This window comes from Anolis carolinensis, chromosome 4, assembly GCF_035594765.1.
Source record: "Anolis carolinensis isolate JA03-04 chromosome 4, rAnoCar3.1.pri, whole genome shotgun sequence".
Taxonomy (NCBI): domain Eukaryota; kingdom Metazoa; phylum Chordata; class Lepidosauria; order Squamata; family Dactyloidae; genus Anolis; species Anolis carolinensis.
The window spans coordinates 81,626,598-81,654,276 of NC_085844.1; the positions used below are offsets into that span (position 1 = coordinate 81,626,598).

Here is a 27,679-nt window from a genome sequence, read left to right on the forward strand (position 1 = left end):
GACCTAGCAAAGTTTTTGTTTGGAAGCATGCCTGCTGAACAGAACACCAGAGCATGCAGGATCGGTAAATGTACATACCATAGATTGTTGTATGTGGAAATAATGGTGTAAAGAAGTGTGATGTTTTAGTTTATAGATGTCATGTTTAATTGTGTTTTGAAAGTCATGTTTGGCTATGTTTAAAATGGGTAAGTATTAGAGTTAACAATACGTGGGGGAAGGTAACCAGCTCTGCATTCTGAGGCAGGTTGCCATAGCAACGGGGGCGGAGCCAACCGCCATTTGGAGGAAAAAGGAGGGAATGTTTTAAAAACAGGTCAGTCTGTAATGGTGGAATTACAGTGAAGACTGATTCTCAGTTGGAGGATCAGTGTGGCTCAAATGAAGGAATTTGAGTCAATTCTAAAATAAGGTGACTTTCAAACTACAGTTGAGTCTCACTCATCCAACATAAACGGGTCGGCAGAACTTTGGATAGTGAATATGTTGGGTAATAAGGAGAGATTAAGAAAAAGCTTATTAAACATCAAAATAGGTTATGATTTTACAAATTAAGCACCAAAACATCATTTGACAGATAAAGTAGTTCATTACACATTAATGCTATGTAGTAAAGGTAAAGGTAAAGGATTCGCCTGATGTTAAGTCCAGTCGTGTCCGACTCTGGGGTTTGGTGCTCATCTCCATTTCTAAGCCGAAGAGCCGGCGTTGTCCGTAGACACCTCCAAGGTCATGTGGCCGGCATGACTGCATGGAACGCCGTTACCTTCCCGCCGGAGCGGTACCTATTGATCTACTCACATTGGCATGTTTTCGAACTGCTAGGTTGGCAGAAGCTGGAGCTAGCAGCGGGCGCTCACTCCGCTCCCCGGGTTTGAACCTGGGACCTTTCGGTCTGCAAGTTCAGCAGCTCAACGCTTTAACACGCTGAGCCACCGGAGGCTCCTAATGCTATATTGTAATTACTGTATTTACGAATTCAGCACCAAAATATCAAGATATATTTAAAACATTGACTACAAAAATGCGTTGGATAATCCAGAACGTTGGATAATTGAGACTCTAATGTACATTCAAAGCTCTACAAATCTTCAGCTTGAAAGTGGCAATCCTTAATTGACAAGTAAGCCTCACTGAAATCAATGGGACCAACATCTGAGTAAACATGCACAGATTTGTGCCATTAGTTGACAATGTATCTTTTATGCAGTACAAGTACGTGATCTCTCAATTGACAGACTGTTTTATCTAGCAGTTTCTCCAAAATGTATTGGCACCTGTTATGATTTGTTACATATTGGTTCTATCAACAGTGGATGGACAGTGCTGAGTAAAACTGTTGCATGTACATCTGACAGAGAATGTGTGGACCACAAGATATTATTGAACTGAAACTCTCAAGAGCCAACATGAACAATAATAAAGAATGAGGAGAACTGTAGTTCCACAACATCCAAAAGGATCACAAATTTCTCATAGATAAATGGAGGAATGGATGAATGCCTTACTGCCCTGTTATTTATGACTCGAACATTAAAAATATTTTTAATGCTCAATAGCTTGAGGTATTTGAGCCCCCGGTGGCGCAATGGGTTAAACCGCTGAGCTGCTGAACTTGCTGACCGAAAGGTCAGCGATTCAAATCCGGGGAGCAGGGTGAGCTCCCATTGTTAGGCCCAGCTTTTGCCAACCTAGCAGTTTAAACATGCAAATGTGAGTAGATCAATAGGTACCGATCCAGCGGGAAGGTAACAGCAGTCCATGCAGTCATGCCGGCCACATGACCTTGGAGGCGTCTACAGACAATGCTGGCTCTTCGGCTTAGAAATGGAGATGAGCACCAACCCCTAGAATCGGATAAGGCTAGACTTAATGTCAGGGGGAAAACTTTATCTTTACTTAGCTTGAGGTATTGCCTAATTTTTCTGCCAAATTCCAAGCTTTGGCTAAATGAATACTGTGAACTTCTAAAGGTTGATAAAGCAATTAAATCTTTTAGCTGCAACTCAGCTCAGAAATTCCTGAAACTATAAGTCCCAATCAACACTATGGGCCAGTCTTCTGAGACTAGAATGGCATTGTTACTTATTGATTTCATGACTGGCAATCTAATGGTCAGAACTGTCATGATCTTGCATACTGTGAATGAGCCTGATACATAATAGTTTGTTTTCCCATCCCTCATAATTTTATATTTCTGTAGCAAAATAATTGTGTCAGAGTGATGTTTAACTCTATCATACGCCAAAGCCAAGTGGTACAATCCAAATAAAATATCTCCATATGGCCATCTTCCATTAAATTGTACATTTAAATCGGAGGATGAGAGGACATTTAGTGAGAGTGCTCAACCATTTTTCAGCACCTGTCCACCAATATTTTTTTGTTTGGTGCTGCTTCAGCAAAATTTAAGAAAAATGAAGGCAAAGAAGGAGATGATGCTTTGTCAAGAGAATCTGCAGAAGATTCACATTCAAAGCTGATTTTTTAATGGTAAAAAGTAATGACGTAGAATGCAGTTCTTAGAGAAGCTTTTACTTTTATTAGTAGGAAGTGGAACTTCAATCAGAAGCAGACACGTTCCTCACTTTAGGTGCTGCATAATGGCAAATTAAGGCACACTTCTGCTTGAAAAGAGTCATTTTGTGCTCCTTAGGATTCTGCTACATTTTTCAATCTTCTGTGGCAGGAAAAAATGAAATTGTGCAATTCATTGTGCTCACAACCCCATCAACCACTTGATATGTTGCCTGTGATTGGGTGTTTAGTTAGACCCAGATCAGAGGCAGGAAACCTAATTTATTTACAAGAATAACATGTATTCTGAATGACAGAATTCAACTTCTTAGGAATCTCATTTTACGTATTTGTAAATTTCAAGACATAGCAATGTTATTCTGGAATATCAGTCTACAAAAGCATCTTGTAGCACTTTTGAGACTGGGGAAAAGACAATGCAGCCCAAGCTTTCATAGGCTTAGTCTAATTCTTCAGATGCATCTGCAAGATCCTGGTGCATAATTTACAATGTTGTTTTTGTTTTTTAAGAGACCAATGCTAAAACCTTGCATGCTTTGGCCTGAGAATAACACCATGGAACGCAACTGAGCTTACTTCTGAGTCATCATATATAGGATACTATTGCCATTTTTAGTGAAACTAAAAGAAGCCAGACATGCATTCCAGATTTTAAGAGAGCTGACTTCGGGAAATTTAGGGTAAATCTGGGTGTGATTCAATTGATAAGAATGCCAAAAGAGAAGGGAGTTAATGATGGATGAGAATTTCTTTAAAGTGAGATACTGAGGACACAATTCCAAACAATGCTAGTAAGGAGAAAATAAATAAGAGAAGTCTAATGAAACCAGAATGAATGTCCAAAGAACTTTCAACTGAACTAAGATTTAAAGGAGACATGTACAAGAAATGGATAGAGGGGAAATCACCAAAGAGAAATTCAGACAAATAATCAACACATGCAGGAGAAAGGTCCAAAAGGCTAAAGCGTAAAATGAGCCCAAGTTTTCTAGAGAGATTAAAAACAATAAAAAAGGTTATTTGTTTATGTCAGTAGAAAAAGGAAGAACAAAAAAACGATATGGCCTCTACATGGAGAAGACTGTGAAATGCTAACAAGGGATAGGGAAAAGGCAGAGTTGCTCAACATCTTCTTTGCCTCAGTTTTCTCCCAAAAGGAAATTGGCTCAACTTAAGCAATATGGAGCAGACAAGATACTAGAGGAAATGCAACATAAAATAGGTCCAGGAATACCTGGCTACTCTAAATGAATTGAAGTCTCCAGGATCAGATGAACTACCCAATATACTCGAGTATACATCGACCCGAATATAAGTCAAGGCACCTAATTTTACCACAAAAAACTGGTAAAACGTATTGACTCAAGTATGAGACAATGGGATTTTGGGCTGCATCAAAAGGAGTATAGTGTCTTGATCAAGGGAAGTCATTGTGCCTTTCTATTCTGCTTTGGTCACATCTCACCTGGGATAACACTATGTCAAATTCTGAGCACCACAGTTTAGAAGACATATTGACAAGCTGGAATGTGTCCAGGGGAGGGCAACTAAAATGATCAAAAGTCTGGAGACCATGCCCTATGAGGAGCATCTTAAAGAGCTGGATCAGTTAAGTCTGCAGAAGAGAAGGTTGAGATGAGACATCATCACTGTATTTAAATATGTGAAAGGATGTCATAAGGAAGAGGGAGCAGGCTTGTTTTCTGCTGCTCTAGAAACTAGGATTTGGAGCAATGGGTTCAAATTACAGAAAAGAAGATCCCATCTGAATATTAGTAAGAACGTCTTGACTGTAATTGCTGTCCAGCAGTGGAACTCTCTGCCTCGGAGTGTGGTGGAAGCTCCTTCTTTGGAGGTTTTTAAACAGAGGCTGGATGGCCATCTGTTGGGGGTGCTTTGATTGTGGTTTGATTGATCTCTTCCAACTCTATTATTCTATGACTATATTTTAATTCCGAAAGCAAGATGACACGATGATACAATGGAGTCTTGGTTATCTGACATAAATGGGCAGGCAGAATGTCAGATAAGTGAAAATATTGGATAATAGGGAGGGATTGTTCACTTGCTGGCCTCCCCTTTCTGCCTCCTCTAGGCCCTGGTTCCCTACCCGCTCATCCCAGCAGCAAAGACACAGGAGCAGCAGGAGCAGCTGCTTTTGCCATCCTCCCTTGCTCGCCTGCTCACTCATCGGCCGGGTCCTGGTTCTGCCGCCACCACCGCCTTTGTCTCCCACCCCCGCTCTCTCACTCACTCACCTGCCCTCCCTCACTTTCTCATTCACTCACCGGGCTGGGTTCCAGCAGTGGTGGCAGAACCAGGACACAGCCCAGTGAGTGAGAGAGAGAGCAAGGGAGGGCAGGTAAGTGAACAAGAGAGAGAGGGTGAGCGACAAAGATGCAGTGGCGGCAGGAGCAGGAGCCTGGCTGCCTCTTCCAGGCTCCTGCTTCGCCTTTGTTGCTTGCCCTCACCCTCGCTCTCTCATTCACTCACCAGGCTGGGCCCCGGCAGCGGCGGCAGAACCAGGACATGGCCTAATGAGTGAGAGAGAGAGCAAGGGAGGGCAGATGAGTGAGCAAGAGAGCGAGGGTGAGCGGCAAAGGTGCAGTGGCAGCAGAAGCAGGAGCCTGGCTGCGTCTTCCAGGCTCCTGCTTCACCTTTGTTGCTTGCCCTCACCCTCGCTCTCTCACTCACTCACCAGGCTGGGTCCTGGCAGCAAGGGGAGAACCAGGACCCGGCCCGATGAGTGAGTGAGAGAGCGAGGGAGGGCAGCAAAGGTGCAGTGGCGGCAGGAGCAGGAGCCTGGCCGCCTCTTCCAGGCTTGTGCTTCTGCTGTTGCTGCCACCTTTGTCACTCATCCTCCCTCTCTCTCTCACTCACCTGCCCTCCCTCACTCTCTTGCTCACTCACCGGGCTAGGTCCCAGCAGCAGCATAGAACCAGGATCCGGCCTGGTGAATGAGTAAGGGAGGGTGGGTGAGTAAACAAGGGAGGGCGGCCCCGGGTCTTGGATAATATGGAATGTTGGATAAACGGAAGTCGGATAACTGAGATTCTACTGTATATGTTTCCAGCTATTTATTGGGATCATCTGTTTTCCTATATTTACCTCTTTGGAGGTATCATAGGTAAGGCGACCATTGTCATTTCACCTTCAAAAGAAAATTTAAATAATTCAAGTAAATAATTCTATTCCTGATTATATAGCTGATTATATAGCTCACAGAATATGGATATCCTAAGTGCAAAATTCTGATTTCCTGATTGTTTATAATGTGAGTTTTTGCCCGGAATGTCTTAAAAGGGGGAAAACCCATGACATCCTCTTGTCAGTCATAGCCCTTAGCAATTTGGGTAACAACACAATAACCTTAGCTTGCAAATGTGACACAGCAGGCTTGTAAATAGCTGTGCTAGGCAGATGGTACCCCGTGGTGAGAGACCTGTTGCCAGGCAACGGGAAAAGGAAGCCTTTGGAGAAGCTGATTTGTTTCCTTTTGACCACAGGTTACCATGGCTATGGATATATTTATGTACACACTGGCCTGGCAGGTAAATCTAACTAACCTCAGCTTTATCTGTTCTATGACATGAAGGGTGGGGAGTGTGCGGACCTCTAGACGTCACTGTACAACCCTAGCCAGCATGCCAATGGTGCATAATGATGGAAACTCCAATCCAACTATATCTTAGAAGGCCACACAGTCCTTATCCCATTGATAAGAATAAGAACCTACAGTGCATTTTACTCTCTCTGAATAATAGTACATTGGATTATATACTCAGCTCTTTATAAATGTTATTTTAAGAACTATTCTAGGCTGACAGATGGTCTCAGAAATAAGACTTTTCATTAAAGCAGAGCTTTCCATACATTTCATGTTGGTAACACGCTTTTTAGACATGTGTCATTTCGTGACCCAGTAATTCAGTTTTACTAGCAAGCCGGAGATTAATTCAACCCCTTATAAGAAATATGGACACCTACATAAACGGTAATCGCAAAATGTATAGGGACACAACATTGCTCGTGAAAATATTTCATTGATTTTTTTTAAAAAACATGATTTATTGCATATTTCACATAAACATAAAGATTTCTCATGACATTCATATGACACCTACACACTACAGCTGATAAACTAACATGTCACAAAGTTATGTGCTATAAGTATGGGTTTGGGGCTAAACTTCTAAAGAAGCAGATAAGACACAGACAGGATGAAGGCAAAATCAAAGGCTTTAATCTCAATAGGATGTCAGCAGAGACAGCACTCCAAAGAACTGACATACTCACAACTGTGAATGTATGGGTTTATTTATAGTACATTTTGTTACGGATTGATTATGATAAATGGAAGCTCTTACGTGTGCCCGCAATCCAGAGTCACCCGCAGAACAATAACATGCCACTCAGGTTTGCAGAACAAAATACAGGAACTTTACTGATTCCAAGAGATCAAAAACCGTAGTATTTACAATGCTCCCTCTGATCATTTACAGAAGTCCACAATCATAAATAGTCCTTTCTCAGTCCACAAATCTGCTTCAAAGAAGAATACAGTCCTGGTTCTTCTCCTTCTCATACTTCTGGCCCCAGATGAATTTTTCCTTCACTTAAATCTGTTTTATACTGACCAGTGATCCAATCATGCCAGCAGGTGAATAGTGATGAGAGTCATTGTTCAACCCAAGAGGGGGAGAGAACAAAAAGCAAATGCTCCTTGACTGAAGATTGTTATTATTCAAGTGCCACATCTACCTTTGGCTTTTGTGTGTGCAAGTCTGGAAAATATGTATAATGCTCTATTTCACTGGGCCAACTCATCATTTAAAATACTGCAAGCTTCCGAGTGTAATTATCTTCCCCAAAAATGAAGACGAGTAAACAGAATAAAAATAAAATCTGTTGTATGTTTAGGCTGAGGGCCAACAGATGGATTTGCTTATTTATGGAACAAAGAAAAGATGTATTGTGCTTGAAAGACTTAAGATTTTCTATTTGGGAGCAGGGAGGGGAAATCTGAAAACAAGAAGGAGGAGGTTGATGGATTTGCATTTTGTCTTTTATGTGAGGCAAAAAGAAATTACTTAAAGATAGATTTGTTTTGAATTAAAGAACACAATCCCAGGCAACTCTGGAGGAAATGACTAGATGGGTCATATTCGGGCCAGGACCAGCCCTACTGTTCATTTGAATGATGCTGCTCTCACAGGTTGCAGATTTTGGATGTCATGAATTCCAGCATGCCATCAGTTACTTCATTTGTACTTAATGCATTTTTACTGGGAGAGGTGGGACATGAAAGAAGAATCCCACAAGGATGGTAAAAACGACAAGCATCAGGGTGTCCCCTAGGCAACGTCCTTGCAGACTGCCAATTCTCTCATACCAGAAGTGACTGTAGTTTCTCAAGTCACTCCTGACACAGAAAAAAAAACTGGGTGAGGTGCTTGGTAGATGACGCATCAGAATTACATCACTAGAGATGCAACAATGAGTAGGAAGCACCATTTGCTCATCTAAGCCAGGCAACATGAGTCAAGCTTGTTTCAAAGGAAACTTGGTACTGCTTAGAATTGTTCTGAGTCAACATCAGTAATGGTGAGAAATCTTGCTCACCACAATAGATCTTCTTCGCAATGCATAGCAACAAGCATTCTAGCATGTTGGCAGTCCATACAAAGTGTCTGATAAAGGATGAGGCTGAAGAGATCTGATCATTTCTCTACTTGAATTGTATGGATGGCCCTGTTCATGTTCCATTGGCAGGAAGACTAGCATCAGCTACACAACTACCCCGCCCTTCTCCTTGAAGGCTCAAAAATAAATTTCAAGTACTGTAAAAGCACCAGGAAATGACATCTGTGTCTTAGAGAGTCACTGACAGTGTGAGCCTTTTTATGATTCAATATACCATATATCTTATATTTTGCCCCAATAAGCCCTCATAGTAGTGGCTATCTTACATCATGTAACAAATAAAACCCAATTTTAACTGAATCATCGAAGTACAGAATAACAGAACAAGAAATCCAGCATCAGAGCTGCAACAAAAGAACAACAAAACAAAAAACAATATGGTTGTTCTGTGTTTTCTGGGCTCTATGGCCATTTTCCAGAAGTATTCTCTCCTGATGTTTCGCCCATATCTATGGTAGACATCCTCAGAGGTCGTGAGGTATATTGGAAAAACTAAGCAAGAAAGGTTTATATATCTGTGGAAGGTCCAGGGTGGGAGAAAGAATTCTTGTCTGTTGGAGGCCAGTGTGAATGTTGTAATTAATCACCTTGATTAGCATTAATCGCCTTGCCAGCTTTATGTCCTGGCTTCTTCCTGCCTGGATGAATCCTTTGTTCAGAGGTGTTAGCTGCCCCTGATTGATTCATATCTAGAATTCCTCTGTTTTCAGAGTGTTGTTCTTTATTTACTGTTCTGATTTTAGAGTTTTTTTAATACAGGTAGCCAGATTTTGTTCATTTTCATGGTTTCCTCCTTTCTGATGAAATTGTCCACATACTTGTGGATTTCAGTGGCTTCTCTGTGTAGTCTGACATGATAGTTGCTAGAGAGGTCCAGCATTTCTTTATTCTCAAATGATGGACTCAAATAATATACTGTGTCCAGGTTGGTTCATCAGGTTGATGTTTTCGCCCCATAGATGTGGGCGAAACATCAGGAGAGAATACTTCTGGAACATGGCGATACAGCCCGGAAAACACACAACAACTCTGTGATTCCAGCCATGAAAGCCTTTGACAACGCAAAAAACTATATGTTAATCATCACCTGGGTCTCATTCAGCAACTGCAGCCATCAAGAACTCATTCAGACATGCTTGTTCATTCTTTCCTGTCTATCATTACACAACTAAAAATATCCATCACATATACCGTATAACACAACAGCTGGAATGTCTGTATCCCTAGGTACCACCCATGGATATCAGTGTCTTCCAGTGAAGACCATTCATGTCATTATCATTATAATAGAGTTTCATTTATCCAACATAAACGAGCCGGCAGAATATGTTGGATAATAAGGAGGCATTAAGGAAAAGCCTATTAAACATCAAATTAGGTTATGATTTTACAAATTAAGCACCAAAACATCATATTATACAACAAATTTGACAGAAAAAGTAGTTCAATGCTATGTAGTAATTACTGTATTTACGAATTTAGCACCAAAATATCATGATGCATTGAAAACATTGACTACAAAAATGCATTGGATAATCCAGAACGTTGAATAAACGAGTGTTGGATAAGTGAGACTCTACTGTACTTTATTGAATGTAAACCGAGCACATCTTGAACTCTGGCAATCAACACAAATAGATATATAGATTTATAACCCCACTCTCCATACAAATTTTGAACTTAATTTAAAAATGAACACAAATAAATAAAGATTATAGCAGGCTGCAACAACAAAGCATGGCTGTTACATCAGGTCTGGGAAGATACTAACTCCATTTTATTCATCTTCTCTCTGAACTCTCCACAACTCGGCAATATAAGAACTATGGTTTAACATGAACACTAGATTTCGGCATTTCCTTATTTCACCTTTGCTCCTTAACCCATTTTCATTTTGTCTTGCTGTGTTGTAAATGGTAAGCTAAATAGCAGGGGTTGTTTTATTGTGTTGTCAAAGGCTTTCATGGCCAGAATCACGGGGTTGTTGTGTGTTTTCTGGGCTGTGTGGGAGACCCTGGACCTTCCACAAATATATAAACCTTCCTTGCTTAGTTTTCCAATATACCTCACAACCTCTGAGGATGCCTGCCATAGATGTGGATGAAACGTCAGTAGGGAATGCTTCTGGAACATGGCCATTCAGCCCGGAAAACACACAATAACCCGGTTGTTTTGTTGACTGCTGTAGGCAAACTATTTTAGGAGCCTCTTCAGCCTAAGAGGTGGACTAAGTAATAACTAATAAAGAAACTGGTGCCAAATATGAATGTGTGAATCAGCACAAGGTGAACAGTATTTAATTGTGTTACATGAAAATGCAAACTACTCCTTAAAGTCCTTTTACTGTGATATATAATTAAGTGTCCTGCAGCTAGAAGTCAATTCTACAGAACCATACACATTTAAATTATTTTTCACTACCATATTTCTCAATAAATATTTAATGAATCTATGTTGAGTGACTGAGCAATACCATTTGTTTCATGTAAATTTCATTTCTGTTTTTTCCTGCGGTAGCAGAATGGCACAACTGGGGGGCTAACCCCATTATAAAGGAAAAGAATCTTTATTTTTTAAACTCCTCATATGCTACTTTGCCAATATTAGCTCTACATTCGCAGCAAAGCCGAGCAGAATATATAGTTTCTGATGACCAAGCTAACCCTTGTTAGCAATTTCAATAGAAAGGAGAAAACCATGAAAATGAACAAAATCAAGTTACCAGTATTTAAAAGCACCAGAATCAAGGCAGCAAATAAGGAACAACACTCAGAAACATGGGAGCTCCAGACAGCAAACAATCAAGTGCCAGTTAACACCACCCAAATAGAGGATGCCTTCAGGCAACAACAACCAAGCTACATCCAACAGATATATCTATATCTATCTATACACATAACAAAAGTGAAAATGTGTGTGTGTTATGCGGCACAGGTGTCCACTCACACAGGCAGCCTCTGGCCTCCACAAACAGACTATTTCCCAGTGATATGGAGCCACCAAGTCACTCCCTCCCAGGACATTGCAGGTTACAGCGAGCACATCCCAGTGTTCTTTTCTCTCACCATTTGCATGACCCTCAGGGCTGGCTGGAGATAATTTAAAATATAAAGCGGGTGGGGAAAATTGCACCCCCCCCCTCCGGCGCCCCGGGAGGCGTGGCCATGTGCCGCGGGAGGCACATGGCCATGCCTCCTACGGCGCCGGCGGGCCCCGCCTCCCTCATCCTGGCCTCGCCTCCTGCGCTGCTCGCCCTGACCCCGCCTCCCACGCTGCGTCAGAGGTGGGGTCAGGGCGAGCAGCGCGGGAGGTGGGGCCAACCCTGACTCCGCCTCCTGCGCTACTCGCCCTGACCCCGCCTCTCACGCAGCGTGGGAGGCGGGGTCAGGGCAAGCAGCGCAGGAGGCGGGGCCAGGATGAGGGAGGCGGGGCCCGCCAGCGCTGTAGGAGGCATGGCCATGTGCCTCCCGCGGCACATGGCCACGCCTCCCGCAGTCAGGGTTGGCCCCACCTCCCGCGCTGCTCGCCCTCGCCCGTCTGGCCTTTTCCAGCTGGCCAGACTGCAGCGGAGGTCCCTCCAGGCTGCGATCGCGGCCTGGAGGGACCTCCGCTGCAGTCTGGCCAGCTGGAAAAGGCCAGACAGGCGAGGGTGTGTAGCGTGGGAGGCGGGGCCAGGGTTGGCCCCGCCTCCCGCACTACTCGCCCTGACCCTGCCTCTCGCACAGCACCATGCCCAGCTGGCCAGGCGGCGGGAAAGTCCCTCCAGGCCGCAGCAACCGCAGCCTGGAGGGACTTTCTCTACAGCCTGGCTGGCTAGGCAACGGCAGCCGAGCCAGGGCGAGCAGCGCGGGAGGTAGAGCCAACGCTGGCTCTGCCTCCCGCGCTGCTCGCCCTGACCCCGCTTCTCACGCAGCGTGGGAGGCGGGGCCAGGGCACGCTGGGCGGGAGGCAGGGCACCGCCCTGACGGTGCCCCGCCTCCTGCCCAGTGCGCCCTGGCCTGGCTGGCCTTGCCCAGCCGGCCATGCTGTAGTGGGGGAGAGCTCGCTCGTCGCCGAACAGGCCTTCCTGTTCGCCGGCGAGCGAGCCCATGGTCCCCGCTGGGGGGGGAAAGCCTGACGGCGCCCCCCCCGGGACCTGCACCCGAGGCGGCCGCCTCACGTGGCCTCCATGTTGGGCCGGCCCTGATGACCCTGCCCACTGCCTCTCCCTTAACTCTTTCCTACCCTTTCCTATGGCACACAGCAGAGGAATTGATCAGCAACTGAACATACTACAGAGAGAGGGTTGGGGAGAATTCACCATGATTTCTAGGAGTTGTAGGGATTGGGATGTATAGTTCATCTGCAACCGAAGAGCCCTCTGAACCCCACCAAAGATGGACCTGCAACTAACTTGGCACACAGACCCAACATGGCCAAGTATGCATACTGGCGAGGTTTAGGGGTGATTGACCTTGACATCCAGGAGTTATAGTTCACCCATCTTCAGAGAACACTGAACTCATCTGATGATGGATCTGGACCAAACTTGGCACACAAATTCAACATGGCCAACTTGAAATACCAGTGGACTTTGGAGGTGATTGACCTTTATCTCTGGGAGTTATAGTTCACCTGTATTTTGTTACCTTTCTGAACCCCACCAATGACCGATCTGGACCAAACTTGGCACACAGATCCAACACTGCCAACTTTGCATACTGGTGGACTTTGGGGTGATTGACCTTAGCAGCAGAGAGTTATAGTTCACCCGTATTCAGAGAACACTGAACCCAACAGATGATGGATCTTGATCAAACTTGGCACACAGACCCAACATGGCCAACTGTGAATACTGGCAGAGTCAGGGGAGGATTGATCCAAGATTTTTGGGAATTGTAGTTCACCTACATCCTTACGCATTTTCTAATGGGAGTATTCATTAAAAAACAAAAGCAAAGAGAGTTCTTTTCTAAGACATAGTGTAACATATGTCCAAACTGATATTACCTAACACCCAAAAACAAACACCTGCTTCATTTCCAACAGGCCTCTAAAGATGCTGGCCACAAATACAGGCGAAACATCTGGAGAGAAAACTACTGGAACACGGCTATATTTAAAATATTTGTGTGTTGTAGCTTAAAATGCGAAAGGCATTTTTTTTAATAAAGCAACAGGAGTAGACACATAGCTATAGTTTTCTAGAAACACAGATAAATGAAATCCATGAATTCTTGATTTCAATAGTATAATAAGAGAAGGACAAGAGAATCATCTGCCTTTGCTAGCACATGGACAAGAGTGCAGATTGCAAAATGGACAAAGACAATGAAAACAATAGCATTTAACAGGGCCTAATGCTCTTTTGCTTATAGGCTTAGCAAGGGGATCAGGTTAGGGAGAGTGGCACTGTCTGCAGCTTTTCATTACCTAGATCACTCATCTCAATACAATAAAGCTCCAATTTTGAATATGCTAACTGCATCTTGGCTATTGGTTGGTCGAGTATGTTTTTATTATATTTTATATACCTTGTTTTTATATATTTACATGTTTTAAATGCATGTGCTGTATTTGGGCCTGGTCCCCATGTGAGCCACCCCAAGTCCCTTCAGGGAGATGGGGCAGGATATAAAAATAAAGTTGTTGTTGTTGTTGTTGTTGTTATATAGCATTTTTGTTAGACAAAAGGGTCAAAATTGCCATGGCAATTAAAGTGATATCACACTGCATTAATTCTACAGTACAGATGTGCCCTAAAGTACAGTATAGATGTGCCCTATTCCACTATCAAACAGTTCTTACAATCAATAGCTTCTTTCTGTCTAATGTTTAGGTGGACTTTCTTTTCTTGTAATTAGAGTCCATTGATTCATGTTATATGTAGCAAGACACAAGCCTGCATCATCTTCTATAAGAATTTCCTCAGGTATTTAAATATGGCTATCATATCACTACTTAGTCTTTTCTCCAAACCAGACATAGGCAGCTTCCTAAACCATTCCTCATAGGGCTTGTTGTCCAGATCTTTGACCATGTTGGTTGCTCTCCTGTGGACATTTTCCTCCTTGGTCACATCTTTCTTTAACTGTGGTGCCAAGAACTGAACAAAGTATTTGAGCAGAATAAATTGGCACTGCTACATCCCTTGGTCTGGACACTTGTTGGTGCAACCTAGAATTGCAATGCTGTTTGGGATTGTTGCATCATAGTGTTGAGTCATTACTAGTGTGTGGTCCTCAAAGACCCCTAAATTTATTTCACATTTACATAAAGCCAGGTGTCACCCATCCTATATTTGTGCATTTTATTCTTTCTGTCCACATTTTTCTTCTAAATGTAGTACTGTACTTTACATTTATGCCGTTGAAATCCATATTGTTGTTTTTTGCCCAGGAATCCAATCTATCAAGGTAATTTTGAACTTAATCACACAGTAAAATCAGCATTTCTACACATTTAAGAAACGGCTACTGATTAATCCCTTCACATGACAAAAGCTCATACTGTGGATTTCAGGTATTTCGCCATTTTTAAAATGCATTTTTCCCAACAATTCCTAAGTGGTTGGCAATTGACTTCATTTTAAATTCCCCACACAGAGACAGGTAAAAGCATCAAATTTAATATGTGATAGGAATTTCCCATTGCCTACTTGTAAACATAACAATGACATCATTCTGGAGGAAGGAGCCAAGATGGGCAGTGTATTATTTATTATTTATTTATTTATTTACAGCATTTATATTCCGCCCTTCTCACCCCGAAGGAGACTCAGGGCGGATCACATTACACATATAGGCAAACATTCAATGCCTTTTAACATAGAACAAAGACAAACAAACATAGGCTCCGAGCGGGGCTCGAACCATAATATTTTTGGGACCGAGGAGGAAGAAACAGTAATTTATATCTGTTTGTTATCAATGTGAGGGAGCCTCCGGTGGCTCAGTGTGTTAAAGCACTGAGCTGCTGAACTTGCAGACTGAAAGGTCCCAGGTTCAAATCCAGGAAGCAGAGTGAGCGCCCGCTGTTAGCTCCAGCTTCTGCCAACCTAGCAGTTCAAAAACATGCAAATGTGAGTAGATCAATAGGCAGGAAGGTAACAGTGCTCCATGCAATCATGCCGGCCACATGACCTTGGAGGTGTCTACAGACAATGCCGGCTCTTTGGCTTAGAAATGGCGATGAGCACCAATCCCCAGAGTCGGACACGACTGGACTTAACATCAGGGGAAACCTTTACCTTTACTTTATCAATGTGAATTCAATAGAGTTACTTTTTGAATTTAGAGATATCTGTACTTATAAAAAGAAAATATAATATAGACTAAAATAGAATAGAAGACATCCCGTTTAAAAAGTACTTGTGTGAGAACAAATACAGAGGATTTTTTCAAGTAAAAGAAAATGTGAGAGAAGACAGTGAAAGGAGAAATATGTCTCCAATGTGATGGGAAGGCAAACTGATAATTTGAAAAGAAAGCTGAACGAAGGCGAAGGTGTGGTGGGGGTAGGAAAATCATTTGTTTAATTTCCAAACAGGGCATTGTGAAGCTTAAGGGAAAAACTACAATCCCCAACACTTTACTTATCACGTGGGATGAAGTCCTTTGAATCCTGACTCTGTCCTTTGGGGTGTTAATTATTATTTCAAGAACCTGAGACTGGCCTGACTTGCTTTTGAATTGTTTGGCCCTTTTTGGGACATACAGGCTTGTTTTGCTCCTTACACATACCATATAGGTCCTTACCTGGGGCAAACCCTTTTCATCTGGGTACATGTACATGTTTGCCACAGCATAGCTGAGTTTAATAGGATCTCTCCCCTGATTGTTTAACATCTGCAATTGTACCCAAGCCAATGATTTATTAATATTAACATCACACCTCCTTTCACATTTTCACAATCTGGAAGACACCAGTTACCACCATAATGGAGATCTTTAATCTCTTCCTATATCCTGCAATGTAGGAAGTGGACTGGACTCAGTGAGGAAGCTTAATTCAAGAAATTCTCAACTTGAATCTGTGTTGTTTTTATTCCAATGTACAACCCCCAAGCAACGAAAAGATCTGACATGGTGGGCCTGGCGGGAAGTGTGTGCCATGCAAGGGTTAGAAATGCGATGAAGCTACATTTTTATTCCTGTCTAGATTGGGAGAAGCAAAAAGAAAAGTCAGAGCTGTATGACATTGGAAAGCATGAGCCAGCAGATTTATGGCACAGCATCCTCTGAGCAGGAACATTCAGTATCAACAGCAATAACCCTAAATACTTCTAGATGGATAGATAGACAGAGACGTAAAGGTTTGTGTTGGATGTAGGACAGAAGAATTACTCAGTTTGTTTTGAAATTGAGATTTTATTACTTTTTTACTAGCCCTATAGGCCAATTAATCTTTAATTATCAGTAATAACAACTGATTTTCACAAATGTAATATGACATTTACATTTAAAATAAAGTATTACGTCTTCTTTTCATTTTTAAAAGCTACCTAGTTTAAGACAACAAAACAATGGCAAAGACAGTATAAATATGTCATGATATACGTATCTAAGAGCTATTTAATGCAGCACCTACTTGATGTGGGTGTATTATTCCCACTAATATAATGACACTGTATTTAGCTAAATCACGGTCATGGTTTGTAAGCACAATTTAATATATTACTAATACTAAATGTACAGTTGTAAAAGTTCAAACCCCCATGCCTATGAGAATGAGTATTGTTATCAACTCTAATACATATTCTGCCCTCCATGGTCAGTATTTTTATACTTCACTGTAGGTTTACCTTTCTTCACGTGAACAACATAAAATAAGACACATCTGCTCTAAGAAGCTAACTATCTGTACCAGGGCTGAAAACATGTGTCTCTCAATGTTTTTGAACTGAAACTCCCAGAAGCCTGACACAGCATAGCCAATAGTGAGGAATGCTGGGAATTGCAGTTCAACAACATCTGGGGGCACCCTTCAACTTTTGTTTTGATTATAGTAAAAGCAACAAAATCAGAAAGGGGAAAAGGAAACAAAGCTTAATGAAATATTTAGGCAAGGACTGGGGAATATGATGCTCATAATGAAATTGAGAATGCCTTAGCATGTCTGAATAGCTGCCTCCCTCCCCCCCCCCCCCCACACACACCTGACAATTCAAAAGAGATCACTTATAAGGAAATAATTGTGTCTTCTATATCTTTTTTGGTTTGTAAGAGTGTGCTCCATAATTGTTATTTCTCCGGCTTCCAAATCACCATATTCTTTTTTAAAAACCAGTTACAATCAACCTCAAATTCTAAAAGAATTTAAAAAGTTATTAACGTGTTGCTGAATTTTAAAACATAACTCATGGAATTCTGTACTTGCTGAGATTTTCCCTAGAACCACAGAACCATAAAGTTGGAAGAGACTACATGGATCATCTAGTCCAACCCCCTGCCATGCACCCTCAACAGATGGCCATCCAGCCTCTGTTTAAAAGCCTCCAAAGGAGGAGCTTCCACCCTAGTTCAATGAAAAAGAGTGTAAACTATTTTTAAAGAATTCTCAGCTTCAATGGAACATAATAATAATAATAATAATAATAATAATAATAATAATAATAATAATAATAATAATCCTTTATTATGGTCTATGGATCCACAGCTGTGTTTTTTTTTTTTGTGTCAGTTGCTTCTGGAGTGAGAGAATTGGCCGTCTGCAAGGACATTGCCCAGGGGACGCCCGGATGTTTTTGATGTTTTTACCATCCTTGTGGGAGGCTTCTCTAATGTCCCCGCATGGAGCTGGAGCTGATAGAGAGAGCTCATCCACACTCTCCCCAGGTGGGATTTGAACCTGGCAGCTTTCAGGTCAGCAACCCAACCTTCAAGTCACTTAGTCCACTATGCCATCTGGGGGCTCCAGTCCACAGCTGTTGAATAAATAGCATATAGGAATTTACAAATCCCTCATAAGCGGGGAAATAAACTATACAGATACATACTACACAGTGTCAGGTAATACCCTGATCGGAAACTAGGCTCTTTCTCAGTCTTGCTGCCACTGCAAGGAACTTTGCCACCATGGGGGTCACCCTGTGGTGCTTGCCTTCCAAAAGATGTCTGACCTTCCCTTGCGGGGAATGATCGGACAATCAGGTCAGGATTGGGTGTAAAAGTTGTCCACGTTGAGCCGAGTAATAGCGACACAACAACAAGATGTGTTCTAATGATTCTATTTCATTTCCACCGCAAGGGCATAATCTTTGGGAATAGGGGATGCCGGATAGTCTGCCATTTAGCAGCTCTGATGGAAATACATTTAGTCTCGCTTAGTCTCGCTTCAATGGAACATTAGAAACCCCATCTGAAAAAATGACAAAAGAATCCAAAGGGGAAAAACAGCCTTGTATGGCAAATAAAGTGAGTAGGATATATATATGTTGTTGGTATTGGCTGGGGACATACAAAAAGGCTAGAAGAGGTGAATAGTATATCAAGACTTTCATTAAGTGTATACATATATGAGAGGATTTGAGGATTCACAGATTATTTCTCAGTTATTCAGCATCATCTTTCTTCAAACATACCTATGGAAAATTTGAAAAAGAGAGAGATGGACACATTCTGGGACAAAATAATAAAGATAGATACGAAACTAATAAAAACACTGTATAAACAGTTAATATGGGAGACAGAGGATGAACATGTGAAGGAGGTGATGATAAAGTGGGCAAGAGATGTAGGTCACACGATAAACATGAGTGAGTGGGAAGAAATGTGGTCAAAGAAGCTAAAATACACATACTCAAGCGAACTAAAAGAAAACTGGTACAAAATGTTTTACAGATGGTACCTAACACCAGAAAGAATAGCTAAGTTTAGCAAGGGCAAAAAAATGGGAAATGTTGGAAATGTGGCAAACACAAGGGTGATTTCATACACATGTGGTGGAAATGTAAGAGAGTGAAAAAATTCTGGCATGAGGTCCATAGAACAATGGAAAAAATATAACAAAGGAAATTTGAGTTGAAAGCAGAATACTTTCTGTTAGGGCTCACGGATTTTCAAATGGATTTAAATACAAACAAGCTGTTTATCTACTTTTCGACTGCTGCTAGGATATGTCTAGCCCAACTATGGAAAACTCAAGAAGTCCCCTCCACTGAAAAATGGATATTAAGAATCCTAGACATTAGGAATATGGACTAATTGACACAAACATTGGTGCAGAATAGACCACACGGACAATCGACAGATTGGAATAAATTAAGACTTTACTTGAAGAACGAGAAAATAGAACTTTACTTAAGATGGACTCAAAACAACCCTCGGACAGATAGTTTACGAAGTCTAATGTTGACAAATGAAAGTGATTAGGAAAACATGATCTGCAACTCAGTACGATTTATCTAATTTTCTTCTTCTTTTTTAATACAATTATTCCCCCCCCCCCCACCTCCCTCCCTTACCTTCTCTCTTCCCCTCTCTTTCCCCAAGGACACTTTCTTACCGATCCTTATTCCAACTTTTTCTTTCTATAAATTGTTCCACCACTTTTATTGTAACTTTAAAACCAAAAATAAAATTTAAGAAAATTTGAGAAATATTTCCTAATACGAGTACTGACTCATGATATAAACCTGGCTTAAGGGGTGCAATTTATGTTTGCCAAAAAAAATCACTTTAGAAGGCAAACTGTACAGATGTTTAAAGTTCTTTGCCATGTTTTCCCCATCACAATAAACCAACTGAATTGGAGAGGCAAAGACTTCACAGAAATGAAAAAGAAATGAAAAGAAAAGTAGGTAAAGCAGGCCTTTTCTTGTATTGCATTTTGAGAGAGCTATAGTTACCCTTTCCCTCCCCATATTTTGCTGACACATAGAAAATGAAATGATATAAAGTGAAAGGGCTACATAGACAGTATGTTCTCTCAATTCCTAGGATGCAGCTCCTGGCATTTTGCTGTGGGGCCATGTGCTCTTAAAGCACACAGTGGACAAACAGCAAAGTAGCATGTAAACGCCTGTCACTTGGAGAGGAGAGGGAAGGTGGATGGGAAAGCCAAAAATTGTACATAGTTGTTTGTAAATGTATTATGACATTGTGTATAATGTGAAATATATTTTTGTTTAAAAGGAAACCCATGCAGATGTGACAGCCTTGGTACGTATTTGCATTAATGTGAAGAAAAGGGCAATAAGAGCAACCACGAGCACAGCAGGCATCTGGCAAGAGGAAAGATGACTTCCTGGTTCTCATCATGCCTCTTGTATAATCTGCAGCTGTATGACTGCGTTCATTTCGATTTATTTCATTTGTATAGCAGTATTAGCGTACGCCAATGTGCCAGACTCAAATGCCACCTTTTCTGCAGGTCTTTCCCAAAGCTTTTCTATATGTTGGCCTCCAGTTAGACCAGGGGTCTTCAAACTTTGTAAGCAGAGGGCTGGTTCACAGTCTACTTGAAGCCCCATCTCTCGGGGGTGCTTTGAATGCGATTTTCCTGCTTCTTGGCAAGGGACTGGATGCCCCAAAAGGTCTCTTCCAACTCAGTAATTCTATGATTTTATGATTCTATGATTCTACTTTTTGAGCAGAAGGCCAGTTCACAGACTGTTGGGAGTTGAACTACAGTTTTTTTTTTTAAAATATGGACAAATTCCTATGCACACTGCGCAGATCGTATTTGTGGGGCAAAAAAATAATTAAAGAACAATACAATTTTTAAAATGAAGAACAATTTTCACCAATATAAATTTGCCAGTACAGTAGAGTCTTGCTTATCCAACATAAATGGGCCAGCAGAATGTTGGATAAGCAAAAATGTTGGATAATAAGGTGGGATTAAGAAAAAGCCAATTTGTTGTCGAAGGCTTTCATGGCCGGGATCACAAGGTTGTTGTATGTCTTTCGGCCTGTGTGGCCATGTTCCAGAAGTATTGTCTCCTGACGTTTGGCCCACATCTATGGCAGGCATCCTCAGAGGTTGTGAGGTTGTTGTTGCCTCTGAGGATGCCTGCCATAGATGTGGGCCAAACGTCAGGAGAGAATACTTCTGGAACATGGCCACACAGCCCGAAAGACATACAACAACCCAAAAAGGCTATTAAACATCAAATTACATTATGATTTTACAAATTAAGCACCAAAACATTGACAGAAAAAGCAGTTTAATACATGGTAATGTTATGTAGTAATTACTGTATTTATGAATTTAGCACCAAAACATTGCAATGTATTAATATTGACTACAAAAACATTGACTACTAAAAGGCAGACTGCGTTGGATAATACAGAATGTTGGATAAGTGAAGGTTGGATAAGCAAGACTCTACTGTATTTCAGTGGGAAGAGTGGGCCTGCTTTTGATAGATGAGATAGTCAAGTTATTTAGGATTGTTGTTGTGTGCCTTCAAGTCATTTCAGAATTAAAGCAACCCTAAGTCTACTGTTTAGGATAGTGGTTCTCAACCTGGGGTCCCCAGATGTTTTTGGCCTTCAACTCCTAGAAATCCTAACAGCTGATAAACTGGCTGGGAGTTGTAGGCCAAAAACCTCTGGGGACCCCAGGCTGAGAACCACTGGTTTAGGACATGGGCTGGGTAAATAAGCTTGGAGGGCTGCATCCAGCCCGTGGGCCTTACTTTGGGGCATTAGAATAAAACCCTGGCCTGAGTCAATCCTGTGGCAGACAGTCCTTGAAAAATAAAGACTGTTTCCAGGACCAAAGACAAACGGGCAGGCCTTTTATTGTAAGGAAAGAAGCAGACTGGCCCTCAGGAGTAGACATAAATCAATTTTTAACATGCCAAAATTGTGCATTATTTATCATTCTGTGTCTTTCTCCGGCTAGCGAATGGGTGGAGAATTTCTTCCTTTAGCTGTGTTCAAAGATGTCAGTGGAATCCTACCAATAGGGCTGTTTTTCCAAGCAGCTGGGCTGTATTTACAAAGTGAAAATAAAGGAGAGCGGCAAGACATTCTCCCCTAGGAATCTTTGCTCTCTCTGTTGTTTTTGTAGTCACGCAATTAGGTCCTCTCCCTTCTTTATTATTTTTCTCAAAGATGCCTTTCCCATTTTGGTCTCACAGATTTCTCAATGAACGAACTGCTTAGCTTAAACATCTGCCACAACTGCATAGTAGGAAAGTTACCAAGGCGGATGAATTGTAGCAACAAACAGGCTGTGAGGTGAAGGAGACTACACAATTCCTATTCTCAACCGCGAAGCCATTTCAGCACTTACAGCTGTGGACAGCAAACACCCTTACACTTCCTGCCAAGCCAAAGCATGCAAACAGCCATCAGGACGATCATTTCAAACAGACGCCAAAGATACACGGGCCTAGTTTTACATGTGCATAGGTAGCTATTAATAGAATCACTATGTTACTATATTTCCTCAATGGTAAGATGCCATCGATTGTAAGATGCCATCGATTGCAGCCTAACTTCAGTACCATCACCACCTCTAAAAACATATAAGATACGCCTCCAATTCTAAGACACACCCCATGTTTAGAGATATGGGGGAGTGTTTCTTAGAATTGAAGAAAGACAGTATTAGTACAAAAATACTTTTGAAAAGGGCAAGGAAAGGAAAGCATATTATTATTCAACAATAAATTGGGGTGCTGTGTGGGTTTTTTGGGCTGTATGGATATATTCTAGCAGCATTTTCTCCTGATGTTTCACCTTCAGGATCCTCCGAAGATGCCAGCACAGATTAAGGTGAAACATCAGGAGAAAATGCTGCTAGAACACAGCCATACAGCCCGGAAAACCAAATCACACCACGCCCCCAGTGATTCCGGTCATGAAAGCCTTCGACAATACAGTCCCTACATTGCATAGAAAAGGGTGGTTGCTATGAAATGATGCCACAGAGTGTACATAGAATTGAGACATATAGTCCCAAGTGTTGACAGTCTAAGAAAGGCCAATTGAGTCAGTTTGGGCAAAAATAAATCTAGCCCTGACTGCACACTTCTCTTTGGACATCACCATCATCATTATCATCATCATCATTATTGTTATTATTATGTTTATGTTTATTATGTTTATTTATATCCTGCTTTTTCTCTCCACAAGGAGACTCAAAACAGCTCACAACTAAAAGCATTGAAATACAACTTAAAATATACAAGTATTAAAACAGTATTAAACACCATTAAAAGCATATAAAATCACAGCCGCCCCGACAATCTTAAAAACTTTCTTTAAAAACCTGTCTGAATAAAAACCTGAGGCCTGAAGGACAGCAAGGAAGGGGCATTTTGGCTTCTCTGAAAAGAGGGGAATTCAAGAGTCAAGGGGCAGCCACCGAGAAGAAAGGCCCGCTCTCCTATTCCCACCAATTGAGCTTGAGATGGGACCAAGAGAAGGGCCTTTCCTGAAGATCTCAGGGCCCAGGCAGGTTCATACACAGCTGAGCAAATAGCCTGGACCTAAACTATCTAGGGCTTTAAAGGTCATAATCACAACTTTGAATTGTGCTTGGTAACAGATTGGCAGCCAGTGAAGCTGCTGCAACACGAGGGTTGTCCACTCCCCGTAGCCAGCCCCAGTGAGCAACCTGACTGCAGCTCTTTGGACCAGCTGAAGTTTCCGAGCACTCCTCAGAGGCAGCCCCAAGTAGAGTGCATTACAGTAATCCTGACAAGATGTAACTTAGTCATGAACCACCATGGTGATATCTGGCTTATGACTCAAACATCTCAGGCGAACACCAGATCCTTCCTAATTTACACACCAGAAGCTCTTGTTGGCATTTCTCTCTCATCACCATAAAACCTACACCCATTCAACTGAGTGTGATAAAGAGTCAGCTCCTCTTTGGGCCTTGCGGGGGATGTGTATGCCCTTGCCAGAGATGGTATCGCTGAGTGAGAGGGCGGTTAGGACTGCAATGAGTATGGAAAGGCCTGTTTACAGAACACACACGGGGCAGGCACATTATTCTGGGGAATAGAGATCTCCTCAGACTCATAGAATTGGAGGAGACCACATGGGCCATCTAGTCCAACCTCCTGCCATGCAGGAAAAACACAATCAAAGTATCCCTGCCAGATGGCCATCCAGCCTCTGTTTAAAAGTTTCCAAGGAAGTAGCTTCCACCACACTCTGAGGCAGAGAGTTCCACTGTTGAACAGCTTGTATGGTCGGGAGGTTCTTCCTAATGTTCAGGTGGAATCTCCTTTCCTGTAATTTGAACCCATTGCTCTGCGTCTTAGTTTTCAGGGCAGCAGAAAACAAACCTGCTCCCTCTTCCTTAGGACACCCTTTCACATATTTATACATGCCTCTCAACCGTCTCTTCTGCAGGCTACTTAGCACTTTAAGTTGCTCCTTATAGAGATTCATAATCTCCAGACCTTTGATCATTTTAGTGACCCTCCTCTGGACACCTTCCAGCTTGTCAATATCTTTTTTAAACTGTCGTGCCCAAAATTTGATACAGTATTCCAGGTGAGGTCTGCCCAAAGACAAATAGTGAGGCACCATGACTTCCCTCGATATAGACTAGGCATGGGCAAACTTTGGCTATGACTGCATTTTATGAATTTTAATGTTTTACATTGTAATTATGTATGTGTGAGGTTGTATTTCTGTGGTTTTTGTCTTTTCAGATTTATGTATTGCCTGTGTCTTGTTGGCTGCCCCAAGTCCCTTCAGGGAGATGGTGGCAGGTTAGAAATAAAATTTATTATTATTATTATTATTATTATTATTATTCAGCCCTCCAGATGTTTTGAAGTCCAAAACATTTGGAGGGCCGAAGTTTATCCTTGCCTGATCTAGACAACCCAAAATCCCATTGGCTTTCTTAGCCGCTGCATTACACTGTTGGCACATGTTCCACTTGTTGTCCACGAAGACTCCAAGATCTTTTTCACATGAACTGTTGTCGGGACAGGCCTCACCCATCCTGGATCTGTGCATTTCATTTTTTATGCCCACCTCAGCTTCTGCATCAGGGGTAATGTGGGAGGCAGAGGTGAATGGGCCCCACCGCAGACAATGGCCTGGATGAAGTTGGTGGTTGGGCCCCAAGCTCTGCTAAGGTGGCCCTCTCCGTTCCCCAAGCTATCTCTGATTCAAATGGCCAGTGAGCCAACCTCTCCCCAAGGGGAAGGCTGCTACCATCTTCCAGATCTCCTAATAATAATAATAATAATAATAATAATAATAATAATAATAATAATAACAACTTTATTTTTGTATCCCGCCACCATCTCCCCGAAGGGACTCAGGGCGACTTACACGAGGACAAGCCCAATCAGTCACATTTGCATAATAAAATATATAATTAAAAACAAGTATCAAACTAAAAACAGATTAAACAAACCATGGTTAAAATAACATAACTATAAAAACATCAAAAATATTAACAATCATCCGCAAACCTTTAACAGGTCCAATCCTAGGACATAATGGGCGACTAACAGACTCATTGAGGTTAGAACTGATGTATATATCAAAGTAAAAATACATGAAGTAGGCAACAAAGGTAGGGAAAATAGTCCTGAGATGGAAACAGCTGTAAGGTGGCAGGGCAGATTTCAATGTGAATAGGAGCCTAGTTATAACTTGTCTAGTCGAATGCACTACAGAACATCCATGTTTTTAATTGCTTACAGAAGACAGCGAGGGTAGGTGCTAACCTAATCTCCCTGGAGAGGGAAGACAGGAGCAGAATTCAAAAAGATCTTAACAGATTACAGAGATGGGCCGAAACTAACAAAATGAAGTTCAACAGGGACAAATGCACTTCAGCAGAAAAAATGAAATGCAAAGATACAGGATGGGGGACGAAGCCTGGCTCGACAGCAGTACGTGTGAAAAAGATCTTGGAGTCTTCGTGGTCAACAAGTTAAACATGAGCCTACAATGTGATGCGGCAGCAAAAAAAAGCCAATGGGATTCTGGCCTGCATAAAAAGGGGTATAGCGTCTAGATCCAGGGAAGTCATGCTCCCCCTCTATTCTGCCTTGGTCAGGCCACACTTGAAATACTGTGTCCAGTAATACTGGGCACCACAGTTGAAGGAAAGTGTCCAAAGGAGGGCGACTAAAATGATCAAAGGTCTGGAGAACAAGCCCTATGAGGAGCGGCTTAAAGAGCTGGGTATGTTTAGCCTGCAGAAGAGAAGCTGAGAGGAGACGTGATAGCCATGTACAAATATGTGAAGGGAAGTCATAGGGAGGAGGGAGCAAGCTTGTTTTCTACTGCCCTGGAGACTAGGATGCGGAACAATGGCTTCAAACTACAGGAAAGGAGATTCCACCTGAACATCAGGAATAACTCCCTCACTGTGAGAGCTGTTCACCAGTGGAACTCTCTGCGGCGGACTGTGGTGGAGGCTCCTTCTTTGGAGGCTTTTAAGCAGAGGCTGGGTGGCCATCTGTCGGGGGTGCTTTGAATGAGATTTTCCTGCTTCTTGCAGGGGGTTGGACTGGATGGCCCGTGAGGTCTCTTCCAACTCTAGGATTCTATGATTCCAGAGCTGGGGAGCCACCACAGAGAAGGCCCTCTCCCGTGTTCCCACTTGCGAAGAGGGAGGAAGCGAGAGATGAGCCTCTCTAGATGATCTTAGAGATCTCCTTGATAAGACAGGCTGCCACCCCTTCTGCTGCAGATCCCTCCTGCTGCCATCTTCATCCCTCCTCCTCCTCCTCCTCCATCCCCGCCTGAAGCATCCCAACGCCCCCTCCGTCCTGGGCTGCAAGAGGGGATCCTGCGCCCAGCATCTCCGCCTGCCCTTTCCCTGGTCACAACCTCGATGGCTCCGCGCCAAGCCCTTCCTCCCTGCTGCAGAGAGATCCAGGCCTCCCTTCCGCGCAGCACTCCTCTCTCCTAGCCCTCGGGGTCCCTTGGGCTTTCCGATCCCTTTCTTTCCGATCCCTTCCTCTCCATCTTTCCTTTGCTCCATCCCAAAGGGCGGTGGACTCACCGAACATCTGGATGTGGCCCTTAGTGACCGGGTTGAAGCTGCCGCAGGCCAGCAGGATGACGTGGGTCTTGGTGGTCTCTGTCATGGCTCTTGTCCCTCACGCTGGGTCTGGGGGGGTCTTGGTAGGAGCGCTTTCTCGGAAGCTCTCCGGCGCGCCTGGCTTCTTTTTGTGTGTGTTTCTCAGTGCGCCTGCAGAAAGAGGGAGGGAGGGAGGGAGGAGGGAGGGAGGGGGCGAGGACGCCAATGACGTCACAGGCTCCCCACCCCCACCCCTTTTAACTCCTTCAGTGCCAGGAAGAGGGAGAAAATGGGTGGAGGAGGGTTATATTCGGGGCAAACGCGGGCTCCAGGTGAGCATCATCACCCTTTCTTAGCCTCTTCTTAAGCAATCTCAGCTGGCCATGGATAGATGAGACACACAAGGAGGTATCAGTTGATCTACACTTGCCTGTATCCTGGGATCATCTCCATCCCTATCTGCATAAAATAATAATAATAATAATAATAA

The 27,679-nt window shown here is 42.6% G+C and overlaps 1 protein-coding gene across 1 annotated transcript in view; it reads right to left on the reverse strand.

Moving 5' to 3' along the window:
- The window catches only part of nmnat2 (nicotinamide nucleotide adenylyltransferase 2), a 122,322-nt gene extending 94,939 nt beyond the window's left edge, over nucleotides 1–27,383 (reverse strand). The window contains exon 1 of the mRNA XM_003223418.3: nucleotides 27,172–27,383. Coding sequence (XP_003223466.1) covers nucleotides 27,172–27,256 — 85 coding nt within the window. The 5' untranslated portion in view covers nucleotides 27,257–27,383. The remainder of the gene's footprint in view (nucleotides 1–27,171) is intronic.
- Nucleotides 27,384–27,679: the final 296 nt, after the last annotated feature.